The sequence below is a fragment of the Myiozetetes cayanensis genome, unplaced genomic scaffold, assembly GCF_022539395.1.
Source record: "Myiozetetes cayanensis isolate MyiCay16 unplaced genomic scaffold, myiCay2020 scf1, whole genome shotgun sequence".
In the NCBI taxonomy this organism is placed as follows: Eukaryota; Metazoa; Chordata; class Aves; order Passeriformes; family Tyrannidae; genus Myiozetetes; species Myiozetetes cayanensis.
The window spans coordinates 47123470-47141605 of record NW_026086604.1 but is presented as its reverse complement, the minus strand read 5'-3'; the positions used below and the strand labels follow the sequence as shown (position 1 = coordinate 47141605).

Below are 18136 nucleotides of genomic sequence, written 5' to 3'. Positions count from 1 at the left end.
ATGAAATTGTTATTGTAGTTATCAAAAGATGTGGGTTTCATGCTTTCAAACTCCTACTGTTTATTTTTTTTAATTGATTCATTAGAGAATGTGGAGCAATTGATTTCCTCTTTGTGGAGGTTTCTACTGTTGAAGTTAAAGGAGATTTTTAACTCCCCCCCTGTGAAGAATACAGGAATGCAAATGCCACACTAGTGCTACATCTAATAGACCCTCCTGTTTTCTTCCTGATTTGTTTCCCAGCTGGGGTAAACCAGAAAATGCCTGCTACCAGTTTTCACCACCTGATAAATGGCAGGTGGTGACTTCTTAAGGCTTAGTCATGTTAATTGCTGGCGACAGGTCTCCTCGCTGATTCCCTCCATCAGCAGGTAATAGGTGTCCCCATAGCAAACAGCTCTGGCACAGTCTGCCCATAGTGGGAGCTGGTGGCAATGCTGGGCCAGCAGGGCGATAAATTGTCACCTGTCTGGGCACAGTTCTATTTCTAAACCCCTATGGATGTTGTAATTGCTCTTCTAATTTGTCTTATAGTTCTAGTTACACCCTAGAGCTTAACCCTATCCTATGGCAGTGAATATTCCAGGTTTGTTTGTGAGATGTATTTGGGGGGTTGGCAGTGGATGAAAAGTTCTCGCTGTCTTCAAAGCTGTTATTTGTAATGCCACCAGTTAGTCAGGATTTCACTGCACATGTGCTTAAAAAAGAAAGCAGGAATGCCTCACTTGTTTTCTTTGTATAATTCCTTTGGATTTGCTTTGTATAACTGACTGGATTTGTCACATCTGTTTCACCCTCCACCATGCTAAAGAAGCCTTCAGTGTCTTTTCCTCCCTCATCTGTTGCCTGATTCCCTCTTTTTTGTTTTTTCCCCTTTTTTTTAATTTGTTACAATTTACAGTCCACAAGAAAACTGGAATGAAGAATGATTCAAATGTGCTGTTAATATGTGATGTTGTAAGGGAAAATAATCAGGGCTTGTCTAGTCTGGTAATGGTTTAGATTTTATTCCAGAACACTTTTCATCAGAGTTTACACCCTGCATGTGGTTTAACAGTAATAAATGTGCATTTGGGGTAACTTTTTGTTAATATCCTGTGTTAGCTATCAAAAGACACAACATGAACTCTTTTTTTTTTTTGTTTTTCCTCTCATTCTCACAGAAGCAACCATGGGGTGCATTAAAAGCAAAGAAGGTAAAGGTCCAGCCATGAAATACAGAACTGAAAATGCTCCAGAACCTGTCATTTCCCATGTCAGTCATTATGGATCAGACTCCAGCCAAGCAACACAGTCACCGTCGATAAAGGGATCAGCAGTTAATTTTAATAGTCATTCCATGACTCCTTTTGGAGGACCTTCAGGAATGACACCCTTTGGAGGAGCATCATCTTCATTTTCAGCTGTGCCAAGTCCATATCCTAGTACTTTAACAGGTGAATGTTACATAAAATGATGCTATCATTATTATTTGTTATTACGGCAGCTTGATAGTCATAGTCAAAAAAATACTATGACACATGGAAATAAATTGCAAATTTAAAATAAATTGCCTTTTGCAGATTTCTAATTTTCAATATGTTAATGCTAGATATGATTCAGTCTAGGTGACTGGGGCTTGAGGGTTGGATATTTAGGCTTTTTTTTGAGGGGGAGGCAATTAGGATGGCAGTAGAGAGAAATTTGAGACTTATTAAAGACAATAATGGGAATTGATAAAATTGTGTTTGAAGTTCTAAGCTGTTGAAGGGACACATATGGGATAATGACTTTGGGCTTGGAGAGATGCACAAAATGAAAAACACTTTAGATTCAGGAAATTGATATTTTAAATTGGGTGTCAGGCTTGATTAGCTTTAAGTTATATTGATACAACATTGAATCTGATAATTTATAAAGCTAAGCAGGATATACAGTATATTCTGTGTACTATATAAACAATATGTGTGAAACAAAAGAGCAGAAATCTCATTGTTGGTGGTCATATGAAAACCAAAATTGAAAACGAAAAAACAGAATTTGCAAGGCACAGAGACCTTCTTGTCTGAGATACAGAAGAGACAGCATTTTAAAGCAACATGCACATCTGATGTTATAAACCCACCTTTACATGAAAATCCTAAAATTTTACTACAAAAAATATTGATTTTGTGCACGTGGCTAACTTCATAGTTTTGATGGATATTTTTGAGAGGAAGCTGTAATTTATTCTTTTTTTTGAGAGAGACAAGAAAGAAAGAATGACTAATTAATTCTAGAAGCTTTGAACAGACTTCACAAAGCAGAGTAAATAATTCCTTATTAGTCTATTTCTAGTTTTCCCACAAACCTCTAATGTTGGCACAATTACAGTGCTTAAATGTTTCCTTTGTACAGTGGCATTTAAAGTCTTTTAAACACAAGACATTTGTGATCCATGAAAACCCACTCTGACCTTGACATTAAGCAATTCAGAAACCAAATATGAATTGTCAGGTAATGATGACCTCATATTCCTGTTCTTGGGAATTCATTAAAAACCAAATAATTAAAATGAGCATCTAGCCTGTCTCAAAAGTTATGAGTCAGCTCTGGATCCCCATTTTGGATGAACATATGCAGACATTAAATAGGGGCAGCATTTCTTTATATTTATTAGCTCTGCCAAGGGAAGTTTATTGTATTTCATCTCCTCCAAGAACCTGGGTATATTCCTTCGTACTAGATCTGGTCTTAGTTCATGTAGGAATCTCCAGCAGTGTGTGTAGGCACTTCCAGGCTTTACCAGATATCAGGGATATAAGCCTCCCACCAGGTACCACAAAGCCTTTGCTGCACAGACCAGAAGGGGTGTTCCCTTGCCTTTTCCAGTTCCTGCTAATAGTTAAGCATGTTATATCTTGAACCAGACTCAACAAGAGAGATTTCTCATGAAAAGAGAGTCTAATATCTCATCAGTGTGAAATCAGTTATCAGCAGGCAGGCTGATTTGTGTGAACGCTCCCATTGTTTTGCAATTAGGTAAAATGATACTGCATATGAAATTATTCCTCCTTGTTCGTAAAACCAGCCTATCCACAAACAAACACACTTTTAAAATAAATAAAATTGTAGTAACAATTGTTTGGTACATTCAGTACTGATTTTCAATACTGAATGTACCAGACACCGAAATTGGGTGTTTTTGTGAGTTGAATGAGATGACAACCTTCATCTGGCTGTAAGCTTTTTGTATTTGTGACGAATAAAACACTAGCAACATTCTGTTGCCCTTTGCTTCACACGAGAGGAGAATAGATGGGCTTGTCAAACAGGATGTAAGTGTCAGTAGTACTTACCCAGCTGATCAGTGATGTGTGACAAGAGGATGATATGGTTGTCATCGTGGACTGTAGTGAGGCTGAAAAGAGTTGAGCCATCTTTTATTCCTCCAGAGCAGAAAAGGAGAAGAAATCTGAGTTAGTCACACTGCTCCTGTATTACACATTCTCAGTCAACAGATACTTTGAATTCATACAGTATTACTGAAAATCAAAACAGAAAAATGGACTGCTGTTCTTGCCTTCCATAAAACTGTGTGAGTACTAGTGCTCTGTAATCCTCATGGTAAACAAGAAGGTAAAGTCTTCTCTCCAAAACCAGTCATAGATTAGAGGATGGTAATACTGACCTTAAGAAAGGAAAACCTTTAAGGGAAGTCTTATGGTAACAGATAATTTAAACAGCTAAACTAGATCACCTCACAGTGATTCACAAAGAAAACAGCTGCAAGAGACTTAAAATCATTTGACAGTATCTTTGTTTAAAACATTCTGTGCTGATGCTGCTCTTCTTGTTTTATTATCTTTTGTTATGAAATAAATAAAGCTTACAAGTAAGAATAAAAAGAGGTTTTAAGGTAGCTGAAGTGTTTTGAGGATCATGGAGTCTCCCAGTTTCTTTATATGCAGTTAAAAACTTTTGTGATATTGTGGCTTAAGGGTATTGATTTTTTTTTCATCTGCTGAAGATATCCCTGGAGATGGTTTATTTCCATAACGTTTGCTTTCTGTTTGTTTGAATATGGTATGTATCTCCACAATTTTCTTGCTCCAGGTGAAGTTTGTGTCATCAAAATAATGTAATAATGTGGTAATACAGGCAAAAAGTGGTAGAGCTGTGTTGATTTTTAACTTAAATTAGGAGCTGTTAACTTCTACGGAATATTTTAATTCCTTCTCAGTTCATAAATCACACTTTAAAAAAAAAAACCTCAATTACTCTAACCTCCTGTGGGGATTTTGTTCTGTTTTTCCTAGAGGAACTGTAAATTCATTTCCAGCTGAGGCCTGCTGAGAGACTGTAATCACAGGAAGACTCCAAATCAAATGAAAATATTTAAGTGATTAGGAGCTCTTGCATCAGAAAGTCTACATTTCAAAAGAATATTAGATACAGACTATCCCCATTGCATTATGTATTCTTCCTTTTGATCACTAATTATATTAATTGTAAGATCTAAAATCAGATGCAACATGTTTTTGTAGGTGGATTTCCATGTATGTCCTGGTGCATATTAGAGGTGCAGTATTATACATTTAAAATGAAGTTATTGCTTGGACTATCATTAGGCTTCCTACATGTCCCTTAGACTGTTAAATAGCATTTCTAGAGCTTCAAAAGTCTTTCTGAATTGTCCATTTGCAGTTTTCCGTTTTAACTTTCTCCTAATTACAGTAGCTTGTGCTTCTCAAATAGCCTGTTCTCCTTTCCCTCTTCTTCTTTTAGCCCAGTTTTATAGGTTAGTTCTTTGAAGTGGAGAAAAAGTTTTCCTACCAGTAAGTGCAGGATTCTTCCTACCATCCATCTCTCTCACGTCTGTCCAGTCTGTGGGACACATTCAACAACGTGCCCTATGCCAGAAGTGGGATAGGGAAGCAAATCCCGTAGGGTTGGTGGAGTGCAGCTGTTCCTCCTGTGACCTGTCTTGGTCCTTGTTCTCTAGAGAAATTCACTGATGTATCATCCTCAACAAGAATCTGCTTCACTGGTGGGGAATTAAAGAAATTGTTAGTCCTAAAGCAGAGAAATGTCTTTGTACCCAACAAGAATACTTTTATTTCTGGTTCAGTTCCTTGAGTAGATTTTAATGCGTAACCTCAGAAATTTGGGAGCACATCAGTTATTTATAGTGAAGTTCATCAGGAAACTACTTCTGTAAAAATTACTGGCTGATGGTTCACCATTGTGGTGTTGTGGAAATTGCATTTCTTAACAAGAAACAAACTTAATAAAGAAACCAGGGGATTTTTTTATTTTTACTGCTGATGTGTCATGCAGGTTTCAGTATATAAGTGCTATAATTATCAGTGTAGTTCCAGCAATGTATCTGGTGACCTTTTTTGGTGTGGAAGCTTATTTTTAGGATGTCTGTTTATAACCATTGCTCTGTCTTAAGCAATTAGCAGATTATTAATCCAGCTTCCAAAATGAGATACAACCCAGAGCTTTTTGCTTTCAAATCAAATTGATGAGTTGTTTCACAGACAAGTCCTCAAATCAAGTGTTGCAACATCACTGCTATATCATATGTTTATTTTTTTTTCTTTTTCCTAAGGTGGTGTTACTGTATTTGTGGCCTTATATGATTATGAAGCTAGAACTACAGATGACCTTTCATTTAAGAAAGGTGAACGGTTCCAAATAATAAATAACACGTAAGTGTTCTTATTTGTAGACTTCAGTGAAGAGTAGATTGATTTTGTTCTTCTTTTCTTGAATGCATGTGATATTAAACATGCATGGGGTTAAAATATTTATATGGCTAAGACAATAACCTTTTGTGCTGAGATCAAGGTTTGGGTGCAGATGTAGAACTGTAGCGACTGGCGCAGCCCCCCAAGCTTGTCCTCAGGTGGTTGGGTGACTCCCTTCCACTCCCTGCCCCAGCAAGGCACAGCCACCCCCTTCAGGGCAGAAAAGGTAGAGACATTCACTGTTCCGTCCCAAAATCTGCACCTTGCAGATACTCTGTGACAGGATTCCAGATTTCATGGGAGGTGGGCACAGCTGGCACCACCGCACTGCAGATTCCAGAGGCGACTGTCCTGCATCAGGGACATCTTGACATGGAATTGCATCTAGCTGGCCTCCACAGTAAATCCATGTGCAGATAGTTTATGGGTAGTTTGATGTTCGGTTGCAGCAGCATTACTGCATTACAGTCTGATTTCTAAAACTCTACTGAAGAGAAAGTAATTTGTCTGCTTCGGAGATTTCCTTACACACAACTTTTTGGTGCAGTAGTAGTTCTAATTCATACATGTACCAGTTTTCATTTGTCCAGTTCTCTTAATTTTGGAAGCTGGCTTCCTGCTTCCTTTACTGCTGTCAGCATAGAGGCAGAATGACCTGGAGAGGCAGATGAAGACTAGAGAACTGGAAAGTTTATTTACACATCTCTGCCATAAAATATTTTGGGTTTACATTATTAAAAAAAAAAAAAAACAAAACAAAAAAACCCACCAAAACCACAAACAAACAAAAAACCAAAAACAACAAAAAAACCCACACACAAAAAATCACCTAACCAAAAAAAGCCCAAATCTTTAAAATATGAAATTCTGCTAAGAGGCACTTATGTTGCTCAGAACACAAGAAGATGCATGTAAGTGCAGTGCAAAATGGTTAAGATGCCTTTGTAATTAAAATAAGGTGCCAGGGAATTATGTATTGTTTATGTGTGGAAGAGTTAACTGATGTTTTATTTCAGGGAAGGAGACTGGTGGGAAGCAAGATCCATTGCTACAGGAAAAACAGGCTACATCCCAAGCAATTATGTAGCTCCTGCAGACTCCATTCAAGCAGAAGAGTAAGACTTGCATCCTATCAATCCATTCTTATTTTCCATTCTACACTTTGTACCCTGTGGTGATACTATTTCTTTAATTTAGTATATGTAACATTTTAGGATAAAGCAGGAGAATACTAGAAAACTAATTAAAGAATAGCAATGCTACTTGAATTAAGTCAAAGGTATAATTATTAGTAAGTGTGAGGTGGACACTCATGCAGATGTTTTATGCCTGTTTGCTATACTTGGGGCTAAAGAAAAAAGATAAAATAGCTAAAGGGAGAATGCAGTACTGGTAAGAATTGGAGTACATGCCTTGCATATCACATAAAGCAAAAATGGATGGGTTTTAGTTGAGCAGTTCACACACCATCAACTCTAGGTTTTTATCCTTATTTTTGCTTGCCAAACCCTGGTTCAACATCAGCTATATCCTTGGTATCACCTAATCTTACATTCTAAAATAACATTTGTGTGCACAGCTATTGCTAATTTATTAATCTGTAATAACTTTTTGGTGACAAAATTGTTTGGTATTTTAAGGACGGCTATGAGTTTGGAAAATTATATTGCTTTGTGTGCCAGTACTTTCTACATTTATTTGCAAACAAAGATCCCAGAGAGCTTACACTACCATTTCAGGTTATGCTTGTTCCAAGGGATTGTATTTGTTGTACTAGAAATATAAAGTTCCACAGCTCTTGCTTCAATATACAGGCATGGTACTGCCAATAAGCAGTTCCCTGATACATGATCTGTGCACTTCTCTGTTTGCTACTGCACTTCTGGGAAAAGTGCCTGATTTTCAAGATGTTTCCTGAATCTCAAGCTGAGACTTTAGCATGTTGCTGCTGCTGTCACTTGGCTCTTTGCTATTAAAAAGTGACTGCATCAAAGATGCACTGTCATTTTACACCCCTGAGTTTCAGCTGGTTTTAAGCTGGTTTTAAAATTACTATTTTTTTCTTAATTTTTTTTTTTTTTAGTCTTTGAGGTTTGGTGTTTTTTTTTTAATTATACAATGAAAACATACTGTCATTACAACTATGGTGGTGGTAAAATGGAGATTATAGCCTTTTGCAAAGAAACCCTGGCTCTTAAGGATTGGCAGAACAGAGTGGTGAGATTTGTCATAGGTTTGCAATGACTAGAGGTGAGAGTGAAGGGTGATGAATAAGGAGGGAAGCTTTTAAAAACTAACTATTTTAAAGAACCAGTGCTAATTTTAATAAAAATCACCACAGCATTTGGAATACAGTTCATTGGCTTTAGAGTTGGTTAACCCTGTGCTTTGATCGCATTTACAGGTTTTATGTTGTGACTGCAGTTGGAGTTACAAGTGCAAAAGCAATATAGAGCCCCAAGGTGCTAGGATTTTCTTTAAGCAGCCTTTTCTAAGCCCAAAGGATATATATTCCATTTGTATCAGAAACTGCTTGTGAAAGGATCCCTCTTATTCAAGGGTCTTTTGAATGACACTGTAATATAAATGTTTAATACCAATAAAAAGAACAATTAAACTCTGATATTATTTCATAGGTAATTAAATAAAATAGCACTTTACAATATAGTTTGTAAATTGTTCTAGTAATCTGGGGAAGAGGCATTTTCATGTGAAGTCATTAACTAGGGCTCAGTCAGATTAAAGGTTACGTCCGAATTGTCTCAAGCACGCACACCTTCATATCCGTTTCTAGTTTTCCACATCTACTTTAACAGTCAAACTGCAAATACAATGTAAGTTTCAAATTCCCAAGAGATTGCACAGGCCATTCTGGTTCACAGGCCAAATAAGTGATCCTGCTTTATCTACATTTTTAGGCCAGAAAATATTTCACCCACAAAGCCATTTTTTTTCAGCAGTTTCCAATACTATTTCCCATCACTCATGAAGCCAGATTTGCTTGATGCTAAGGCGGTGACAAATAGAAATGTTTGAAATTTACACTTTGCAGCACTTTGACTTCTGAGGCACATAATCAAAATAAAATGTAGTTAGAAATAAGTGTTTTTCCAAAGTCTGGGCGTTCATATGAAGATGGACCTTAAAATTATCACTGGCTCAGGACAGTGCAGGCTGTTCATCAGGATGAGCACACTGTGGGAGCATAGAAGAAGAAATTCCTTTTCTGTAAGAACTTAAGGCAAGAAAAAATGCAGGTCGTTTAAGATGTCGGCATACTTTTTGGCATCAGAACAATTCAGCAAAATGGAGCATTACTCATAGAGAAGTAAATGATACCTATAATAAGCATGTTTCTAAATGATCAGTAGAATCATATACTGAAGTAATGAAGGACAGGAGGCAAAAGACACTGAAACAGGAGAGTTTCCAACTGGATATAAGAAACCTTTTAATCCTAAGAACAGCCAGGAAGGGGTATAGGTTGCCCATCCTTCGAGGTTTTCGAGCCTGAAGTGGACAACATCCTGAGCAACCAGGTCTGATTTCACTACTGACCGTGCTTGCAGCAGGAGGCTGGGCCAGAGACCTCCCAAGAGCCCCTTCCAACCAGAATGAACCTGTGATCAAATGATGTTTATGCACACCCACTTTTCATTAAGTACTATTTTCTAACATAAAGCCAAAACTTCTTAGGGAAGGTGGTTTCAGCTGTTGCAGTGTTTTGAGAGTTCTACCAAAGAGTGTAGTCTGATTCAACCTGACCTGTGAACTTAACCAGAAGAGGGTGTTACTTTCAATGATGATGTCCATTGTCAAACCACCAGAAAACCAAAGTATTCTCAGATGCAGTCCTCTTTACATGTATTTTGCAAACAGTAGAAATGAGAGTCATATAGAAATAGGTCATCTTAATCTTGTGATTATATGGATGTCATTGCTTCTGTTGATCTGTATCTGCTTTTGGGTATTAGTGGTCAAGTCAATGCATAGGATTTCCAAATCTTTTGTTTATATGAGTACCAAAGAACAGGAAGCTTTTCCTTACAAGTTTTCCTTTAAAATTTTCTAGGTGGTATTTTGGTAAGATGGGCAGGAAGGATGCAGAAAGGCTACTTTTAAATCCTGGGAACCAGCGGGGTATCTTCTTAGTAAGAGAGAGTGAAACCACTAAAGGTATGTAAATGTCTCTGTGTATCATTTCTCTCTCCTACTCCCCTCTCCCCCCCCCGCCAAAGTGGGCATAATGAACATTTTTATGCCTGTCACATGTCACATATGCATGTGCACACGTGTGTGTATAATGACAGTGGCGGAGGTAAGTTAAATATGTTTTTAAATTTTGGTGAAGAACCAGGTGTAACTTGTTTCCTAGGTGCTTATTCCCTTTCCATACGTGACTGGGATGAGGTCAGAGGTGATAATGTGAAACACTACAAAATCAGAAAACTTGACAATGGTGGATACTATATCACAACCAGAGCACAATTTGAATCTCTGCAGAAGCTGGTGAAACACTACAGAGGTAAGCCAAATTTCCAGTGTCCTGATGCTGCCTTGTGCCTGTTGTAAGGAAGAAGGACTGCATATGTAGCTTATATTTCAAACCAAAACTGTAAAATTTTCTCTTTGGTTTCAACAAACAGTAAATGGACTAGTTCTTTTTATCAACATTAAGATGTTTCTTCCATTACAGTCTTACCTCTGCTTAACTATGAAGCTTATTTTTTTTTGTTTTCCAGAACATGCCGATGGGCTGTGTCATAAGCTAACAACTGTGTGTCCCACTGTGAAACCACAAACACAGGGACTAGCAAAAGATGCCTGGGAGATTCCAAGAGAATCCTTGAGGCTGGAAGTTAAGTTGGGCCAAGGATGTTTCGGTGAAGTATGGATGGGTAAGAGCTTAATGTGACATCTTTCAGTTGTTCCTGTGAATGTTTTAATAGTATTTTAACTAAATCAGTATTGAGATCTGAAAATCAATTTCATCATAATGAAATGAAGGGAAAAAATATGATTAGGCATGTAACACTAAAATTAATATTCAATATAGTTTCCTTTATAATTATTCTGTTAGCTAAGAAAACAGAGGCAGAAAATCTGTTCAGTATTATAGTGGAGAATAAAACCTGATTTGTTCCTTTAGGAACATGGAATGGAACCACAAAAGTAGCAATCAAGACACTAAAACCTGGTACAATGATGCCAGAAGCTTTCCTGCAGGAGGCTCAGATCATGAAGAAATTACGACACGACAAACTTGTTCCGCTATACGCAGTTGTTTCTGAGGAACCAATCTACATCGTCACTGAATTCATGACAAAAGGTATGTGACAGAATAGTTAGAGATGCTATGTTTAAAAGATTATTTAAGAGCTCAGCAGTAAATTAAATGTTTAATTAATGTTAGGTTTAAGCTGACTGGAGTATAAGTGTTAATTTTGATTAAATTAAAATGAGCAACGCTTGACCTACTTGAAGCAGTTCTGATTTAGATCGTGGGTGGATGCATGATTTTTTCTGCACATCTGTGTCACCCTTGGTAATCTTCCAAGTACAAGACTGAGGGGGGTTTTCTCCTCATTTTTATTGTGTACTGCCTGACACATTTCAATTGGATAGTATAGCTGGGAATATCATTATATCAGCATATCATTATGCCTGTAGACAGGTTATGCTCACAACAGAGTACATTGGGGTTTTTTAGTGTTTCTTTTCCAGCAGTGTAATAGTAAATTTTAAAAAGGTTGAGGGTTTTTTATTCCCGACTCCCTCCTTTATCTCCTTGTTTTCAGTCTTTGATCCTTCTTCCCTTGCTCTATATCATTTCCCCCTCCCCCTGCTGCTGAAACACAGATTTAGAGATTTAGGCTGAATGTAGAAATAAACATCATAAGGATATTAGTGTTAAGAAGCAGCAGATTTTCAAGTCAATTATTCCATTTTTTATACAATGCAGACTTCTGTTCAACTCACAGAGAAATTTTGCTATCCTCCTAAGATACAGAAGTGATGTTTAAGTCCAAGAGAGTGACTAGTTGTGTTCAGTACTGTGCCATACATTTTTTTTTTTTTTACTTTTTTCCTGTTCTGGTGGGGTTTTTAAGGGGCTGTATACATTTGAAAAGGTAGATGGGAATAGAAAATCTAAAAAGTTCCTTCTGCGTTGTTGTTATTCCTAAATAACACTAGACAGTATCTCTGTCAGACCTAAAGCTGCCATGCAGAATCTGCTTTCGATGTTCAAATATCAAGTTTCAAAAAGGCAATCAGGAAAACAAATATTTATAACTGTCTGGCTAAGGAAAAGCAAGGTTTAATACCAGAACTGGTTACCTTGCAAAAGCAAGATTAATGAATTGGAAAAATAGTTGCACATTTGTTTAAATTATGGATTCAAAATGCCATTGGAAGCTTCAGCTCACTGTTTTCATTTGACGAACTTCTCATATTTTACAAAAGACCCATAAAATTTCTTTGGTGGTTCATACTTAAAAGCTAGTAGAACAATTTATTTGTAGTTATCCTTTCACTAGGAAAAGAGGTGGGTAAGAACTGCGTAGTACCCAATTATTTTTTTTAGTGTGGACAGGTTACTAGAAATCAGTGTGAAATCTTTGCTCGTCTTTGGTCCTCTGAGCTCATTAACCAAGATCAGAAAAAGTCTGTGAAAACACACACAGCAAACAGCAGCAGCAGTGTGGATCTGGCCTGCTACGTTTTTACTTTCAATACAAAAATACAGCAAGTCACTAAAGTCACGTTGGAGGAATCTAATTCATGGTTACTGCTATGAATCCACTCCAGGATACACAATTGAGTGGTTTCTTTCCCCACCATTGCCACACTTGTAATTTTGTTGTTGTAATTTTGACTGTGACAAGACTGATTGGTTATCAGCCTTCACCAGTCTTAAAAAGAGGTTGTGTTCCTATATCTTATGGTATAATACCACCTGCAGAGAAAACTATTTTGTCAGAGACAAATATATACTGCACAGGTAAAGATTGCTGTCTTAAGCTCAGATCCTTGGAACAGATTTCAGATACTGCTCATGTTGTAATGTTCTGGGTACAATTGCATTATATAAATGGGAGAAAATAATATACCATAAAGAATGGAAGTTAGTTTTGTTTTCCTCTGTAAGGAAGAAAAAGCAACAAAATAAAAGCAACAATTTCAGGATAATTTTTCTGGTATATAATTGGGACTGGCAGAAGAATTTAAGTAAGGGATAGAGGTTTTTTGTTCTGTAATTATAAATCTCACTGTGGAAGGAAGTCAAGCTAGGAAGAGTATTGATACCAGCAACATTGGAAAAATTCTAATGTATTTCTGTATAATCTTCAAGCAGCAGCCTGTTTTATTAGTTAGCTGAGTTATTGAAATGGATTGCAAAATACTTGGATAAAACTGCTCTAACTAGTTATCAGCACAGAGATAACTTCAGGCACAGTTGTTGAGTTATGTATTCTGGTAAATGATGGATTTTCAGATACAGATTTTGTGAGATGAATATGTCAATCATAATGTCTAGAAAATTAATCTCATTCATGTTTTCAGGTCAAGTTAATTTTTTTGTTTTTTCCTTCTCCCCTCCCCCCCCCAAATGTGTCATCTTTTACAGGCAGCTTGCTAGACTTCCTTAAAGAAGGGGAAGGGAAATACTTAAAACTCCCACAGCTGGTCGACATGGCTGCTCAGGTACTAAGAAAACTGTATGTTGTTCTTAGAGAAGAGATATCAATTAAACTAAATATTGAATGCTCTGGCTATTGTATGCTGCTCTGTCTTACACCTTCTGTTGTAGCTTTGTAGTTTTTCCAGAAAGAAACAGTCTAGTTCACAATTAGCAGATACTGTACTGCCGGACACACTCTAATCAGTGCTGGCACAAGCTCTTGCTAAGCTATATTTCCTATGCTTATACAGTGGGAATGAACCTAAAATAAAGGGGTACAGCTTAATACTTGGGAGAAATGCATAACGTCATGAGAAATAACCTTTAATAACACTTTCTTTTTAAGATTGCTGATGGCATGGCTTACATTGAAAGGATGAACTACATCCACAGGGATCTCCGGGCAGCTAACATTCTTGTAGGAGACAATCTTGTGTGTAAAATAGCAGACTTTGGTTTAGCAAGGTTAATAGAGGACAATGAGTACACTGCAAGACAAGGTAAGGCCGATTTATTTACTGAATAAATAAAACCTGTCACGTTCAAATGGCAGAGAACTATTACATTCAGAAGAACATGTCTGTATATTCTGTCTTCATTAATCAAGATTCTGCATTTAAATGGGCTTTCACAGCTATGTTTAGGTGACCCCCTCACCTAAGTGCAATCCTAGCAAACTTTTTATTATTCAAAATTATCTGGCAGTTTGTTTATGTTCTCAAAAAGTGGTTTTAGTTATTTTTGATTGGTAAAACATGCTACAGTTTGAAGAGAGATGAGATTCCAGAGAGATTGCTCATCAGGTTCACTTTCTGAAACCTATTTAATTAAGAATCTCAGATGTCTTCAGTGTTTCCAGAAATTGTAGCTAGTAGTTGCTGCCCTAGTTTGGGAAATACTAAAATACTAAAGCACCTCAAATTTTCTCAATAAAACTAAAATGTAAAAATGTTTTGAGTTCAGTGGTCTTTTTTAAATATTTTGCAGTGTGAGCAAATTGCCCATTAGCAAGGGAAAAATTGAGTGTCTCTCTTTCCAATGTTTATAGGAGCTAAATTTCCAATTAAGTGGACTGCTCCAGAAGCAGCATTGTATGGTCGGTTTACAATCAAGTCGGATGTGTGGTCATTTGGAATTTTACTGACAGAGCTGGTAACAAAGGGGAGAGTACCATATCCAGGTAAAAGGAAAAGTTTAATAGATTTTTCTTTCCTTTGTTGTACTGTATGCTTCTGAAGTTACCTATTGTACTTTTTGCCTTCATTCAGAGTCCACAGTTGACAAGCAGACACAAAAACTAAGTCACACCTCACTGGTTCCTTTGTTCACAAAGCTACTTTGTTTTATGTGCAGATTAACTATCACATATCTTTTCAAGTGCTTTAAGATAGTAGCATTTTTATGTGTGACTGATAGTTTGTTTCAGATTAGTGGGTATATCCTTTTGTTTTCTTATCTGTCTGTTCATGGTATTTCTACTCTCGACATTTTCCCAGGCTACAGTGAGCATCAGTAGAATGAACCCGCTAAACCAGTTTTTGAAACTAAACATATTTCAATAGATATTTTGCTGTGACTGGAATTTGTAAGGCAGTTCTGTTAGGCATATAAAATGTCTTTTTCTTGTTTTGATTTCAAATTAAGTGGTCTTTCAGTGGAACCTAAGACAAACAGAAGGTATTTGTGCTTAAGTCTCCTTTTTGAAAGGACAGATTCAAAGCAGTGGGAAAGTGTTTAGAAAGCATACATATGGAAATAATTTTTGAATAATTATTGAAATAATTTTCAGAAAATGTATTTAATGCACAATGTAAAAAATTCATTCATTATAAAGTGGGTTCATTAAAGGTTCTGTTCTGGTAGATCCACGTGTATTGCAGCTGGAGGGACACTTAAAAAACTTTGGGAAACTGTTTTTTGCATAGTGTCATTCAGAGGTAAAATGCTTTCATTTTAGGGATGGTGAATCGAGAAGTTCTGGAACAAGTGGAACGTGGATATAGGATGCCTTGTCCACAAGGCTGCCCAGAGTCTCTCCATGAGTTAATGAAACTGTGTTGGAAGAAGGACCCTGATGAGAGACCAACATTTGAATATATACAGTCTTTCTTGGAGGACTACTTTACTGCTACAGAACCACAGTACCAGCCTGGAGACAATTTATAAGCCAACAGTCTATATAACATGCACAAATCTGCCAAATGTAAAAGACTTGCAAAGAATTCCTGAAGTCTCTAAGGAATTACAGGAAAGAAAATCTTCGCTACTTTGCATGCTCTTAATGGCAAACTGGAATTTCATAATGCAGTTGCACAAAACCACTTTTAAAGTGTTATACTCTAATTTACCAATGACATGTTTTTATTTTTTCCTATCTCCCAACTTATTTTCAGGGTCCAAAGGAAGCTTAATGAAAATAAGGGGCAGAAAAATGAGTGTTGGTGTGAACAATAGCAGAAAAACCAATGTTTCAAATCCTTTATTTTCCCAACATTTGCTAATCATTCTACTAAAGAGGAAATTGTCTGAAATTATTGACCTTGGGGTAAGGCATTTTTAAAGCAGAAGAACTTTGTGGGACCAAGCAATTCTATTCCAGTTCTGTAAAACTCCCTGTGTTTAAAATTACATGTGTGTGCCCCCCACCCCCTCAAAAAAGAGATGGTACAACTGTATTTGATATGTAGTCTTGATATTTAAGCTTCCTCTTGCATGGACTTAATTAGGGTAGGCAGGTGAAAAGAGAAATTGGAACAGTGAATGAGAAACTTGATCTAAATGATAGGCCTCAATAGTGAAATTAGAGAGCATAATGCACTGTGTTAATACTTGTATTAATATAACTGGAAAGTAGCATGAGAGATTTTTCTTTTTTCTTTCTGCATAGCTAATTAAGAATAATGAAGGTAACTAGAAAATGAGGTAATATTTTATAAAATTGTGTTGATAAAGTATGATGATATTTGAACTTGAAGCTATGTAATACAATCAGGGGGGGAAAAGCCTTTAATCTTCTAAGCTCTAATCCAACAGCGAGCTTTTGTATGGGAAGACTACCTGAACAAAGCTCACCAGGAAAGCAAGAATGAAGCTGGTAAATGACCACTCTAGTCCTTTTCGAGAGACAGGTTTGGTACTGTTGTATGTGGCTTTTTCGTGTTAACAAGGGTGGGTGCCTCAAATGTTATCTGTCACTGGTTCAGGGATTTGATTGCACTTTTGCTTTTCTTGACTATTAAGACACACACACAGTTGCTCTTCCTACTTCTGCCCTTCCTTCAGAATTATTTAACTAGAAATAAACAAAAGAAAATGTGAAAGTTTAAAAACTAAAGGGATAAAATATATTTAATATTGTCCAAATAATGAAATTTGCTGGCATTCAGCCCAGCTGACACTACATCTGGATTTACTTTCTTTGGCTACTGACATATCAAGCAATAACGTCATGTCTTTTACTCAACAATTTGCATGAGGTTCTTGAATTTCTGATCAAGCTTATGTACTTTAATTTTGAAACGCTAAACTCTTACTTAGCTACCAGGTTGGAATTCATATTATCATTGTAAAGCTATCCAACAAATGAATTTCAGAAAAGCTGGTAATACAGTTCTGGTACTAAGCATTCTTCATGGGTTTACACTACATTGAATCCAACTACCAAACAGATCTATGTAAGAACAGTGCCATCATTTTTCATTTTCCCTCATCATCGCTCATCAACTGTACATCTGTGGTTATCAAATTTTAAAAGGGCTTTATGTAAGAAAAACAAAAATTAAAAAAAAAAAAACACACAAAAAATCAGAAAACCCCAAAAATATGATGGAATTTTAATTTTTCTAAATATTTTAAAATGAATAACACAATCATATGAGTTTATGTATTACTACAGTCATAACAAGAAATGCCAAAAATGACACTGGCATTGTATGGATTTTTGATTACTGAATGGAACAGTTCATTGTAATAACACTTGTATAGTAAAGGAATAAAACACTAACTTAATGAACGTGTTCATTGTAAATGGTTGTGTATTATAAAACTTCTCCAAAAGAGTTTGTATGTTTATGAAAATTTATTTGTTTCACCTGAAGACCTTGATGTGGTTCTTACCCTAACAGAGTTTAAAATTCACATTCACACTTTTTATATAAATAGTAATAAGTTTAATTATGTAACTAAGTATTTTTATAAAGTATGGCATTGTTGAACTGTTTTGCAGAATTGGTTCAAAATAAACTTCTCCTTGATTGCATCTGCTTATTTAAGGTGGGGAGGGGAGAAGGTCGGGGGAGGGGGGCAAAAGCAGAGTAGCCTTCATATTGAGGGGGAAAAGGAGGGGAATAAAACATTCATGAGATCTTTTTTATCCTCTGTAAATTCTTTTAATGTGCTTTCCTACAAGATTCTGAGTTCATAGCGTATTATTGCTGGTAAAAGTGAGACATTTTCTAGCCTGCTTCAGAGGTCCTTGGCAGGAATTGGCTAGAACAATTCTTTCTGGGCTTAAAACTAACACCTGTGATGGACAGACAGACAGACTTGGGATTCCTGTGAGAGCACGTTCAGTGCAGACTCTCGGGTGGTGGTCACTGCCACACTGTAAGGCAAGCACATATCCTCTCTCTTGCTTTATCTGTTCACTTCTGTGCAGTTTTTCAGGGAATTTTATACATTTGTTCTTGTGATAGCTAATGTTTTATGTCAACCTCATTGAATGTTCCCATCTCAATGA

The 18136-nt window shown here is 36.6% G+C and overlaps 1 protein-coding gene across 2 annotated transcripts in view; it reads left to right on the top strand.

Annotated features, from left to right (window-relative positions):
• The window catches only part of YES1 (YES proto-oncogene 1, Src family tyrosine kinase), a 48341-nt gene extending 30931 nt beyond the window's left edge, over positions 1-17410 (top strand). Inside the window, exons 1-12 of one of the 2 annotated variants that reach the window (XM_050313083.1) lie at positions 227-248; positions 1164-1436; positions 5576-5675; positions 6731-6829; positions 9787-9890; positions 10090-10239; positions 10457-10612; positions 10864-11043; positions 13345-13421; positions 13745-13898; positions 14447-14578; positions 15356-17410. In XM_050313083.1, coding sequence (XP_050169040.1) covers positions 1172-1436; positions 5576-5675; positions 6731-6829; positions 9787-9890; positions 10090-10239; positions 10457-10612; positions 10864-11043; positions 13345-13421; positions 13745-13898; positions 14447-14578; positions 15356-15564 — 1626 coding nt within the window. In that variant the 5' untranslated portion in view covers positions 227-248; positions 1164-1171 and the 3' untranslated portion in view covers positions 15565-17410. Of the gene's footprint in view, positions 1-226; positions 249-1163; positions 1437-5575; positions 5676-6730; positions 6830-9786; positions 9891-10089; positions 10240-10456; positions 10613-10863; positions 11044-13344; positions 13422-13744; positions 13899-14446; positions 14579-15355 lie in introns of those variants that run through there. The other variant, XM_050313074.1, reaches the window with a different exon arrangement.
• The last annotated feature ends 726 nt before the right edge of the window (positions 17411-18136 follow it).